Consider the following 1,465-nt stretch of genomic DNA (forward strand, 5'->3'; position numbering starts at 1 on the left):
TATGGTCCAACAACTAGCAGGTTACATGACTAGCAAAGGGTTACTTGGAAATATATTGGATATGCTTTTTTAAGCACATGTCTTCTTAACTTCAAATTCAACATTATACCTGCTTCACAATTCCTCCATAAGGTAATTTTATATATTCTATCCTGTATTAGTATCCCATTATAATCTTTGACTCATTAATTAGTTAAAATATTTTAAAATATATTCATAATATTATACTGTATCACCCCTGGAGAATATGTAGTTTCATATTCACTCTCTATTTTGTAAAATAAAAAATATTCATTTTCTTCTTGGAGACAGGATGTTGATATGATATGATATGATATGATATGATACGAAATGATAAGAGATGATATGATTTCAATTTGAGTGAATTCACCACATTGCAATTAAATTAATAAAATTACAGTGAAATAATGTAGGAAAATCCCTGCTCACTTTCTCTAAGACATTGCAACCCACTAATTGCCTCATTATATATTCAAACATTCCTCAGAGAAAGATTCTTCCTTTTCTTCTCAGATTATGATCTTTGTATGGAAGAAATGATCAAGCTGAACAAAACCTCAGAGAGCCAGGTGACTGAATTCATTCTCATGGGCATCACAAACCATCCTGGGCTGCAGGGCCCCCTCTTTGTTGTGTTTTTATTCAACTATATAGCCATATCTCTTGGAAATCTGGGTATAATCATCCTAACCAGTGTTGATTCCTACCTTCAAACCCCAATGTACTTTTTTCTCAGGCATCTGGCATTTGTTGATCTAGGCTATTCTACAGCTATTGGACCAAAAATGCTTGTTGGTTTCATCGAGGAGAAAAATATCATTTCCTATAGTGGATGTGCAGTGCAGCTAGTTTTCTTTGTGATTTTTATCACCAGTGAACTTTTCATCCTGTCAGCTATGGCCTATGACCGTTACGTGGCTATCTGTAAGCCCCTCCATTATATGATCATTGTCTCAGACAGAGTATGTTGGATTTTGGTGGGTATCTCATACCTCTATAGCATCACGGTATCCCTGCTGGTCACAATAAAGCTTTTTAAATCATCTTTCTGTAAATCAAATGTAATAAGACATTTCTACTGTGATGGTCTCCCTCTATTATCCATTATATGCTCAGACACAAATGACATTGAACTAATCATTATGGTCTTTGCCACATTCAATTTTGTTTCTTCTCTTTTGGTTATCCTTATCTCCTACATGCTCATTAGTCTGGCCATCCTCAGGATGAATTCTTCTGAGGTCAGGCACAAAGCCTTCTCCACCTGTGGCTCTCACCTCACAGTGGTGGTTGTATTCTACGGGACACTTCTCTTCATGTACCTGCAGCCCCAGTCTAGCCACTCCATTGACACAGACAAGATTGCTTCTGTCTTTTACACCCTGGTCATCCCCATGCTCAATCCTTTGGTCTACTGCTTGAGGAACAAAGAGGTAAAAGGTGC

At 36.9% G+C, this 1,465-nt stretch overlaps 1 protein-coding gene across 1 annotated transcript; it reads left to right on the plus strand.

Annotated features, from left to right (window-relative positions):
- Positions 1–548: 548 nt before the first annotated feature.
- On the plus strand, positions 549–1,461 carry LOC114029189 (olfactory receptor 8K1-like; the record flags this gene model as incomplete). Its single annotated transcript, XM_027843547.1, has 1 exon — positions 549–1,461. A coding segment is annotated over exon 1 (913 nt), but the record flags the coding sequence as incomplete, so codon positions are not given.
- Between the last annotated feature and the right edge of the window lie 4 nt (positions 1,462–1,465).

The sequence above is a fragment of the Vombatus ursinus genome, unplaced genomic scaffold, assembly GCF_900497805.2.
Source record: "Vombatus ursinus unplaced genomic scaffold, bare-nosed wombat genome assembly UNPS02014922.1, whole genome shotgun sequence".
Taxonomy (NCBI): Eukaryota; Metazoa; Chordata; class Mammalia; order Diprotodontia; family Vombatidae; genus Vombatus; species Vombatus ursinus.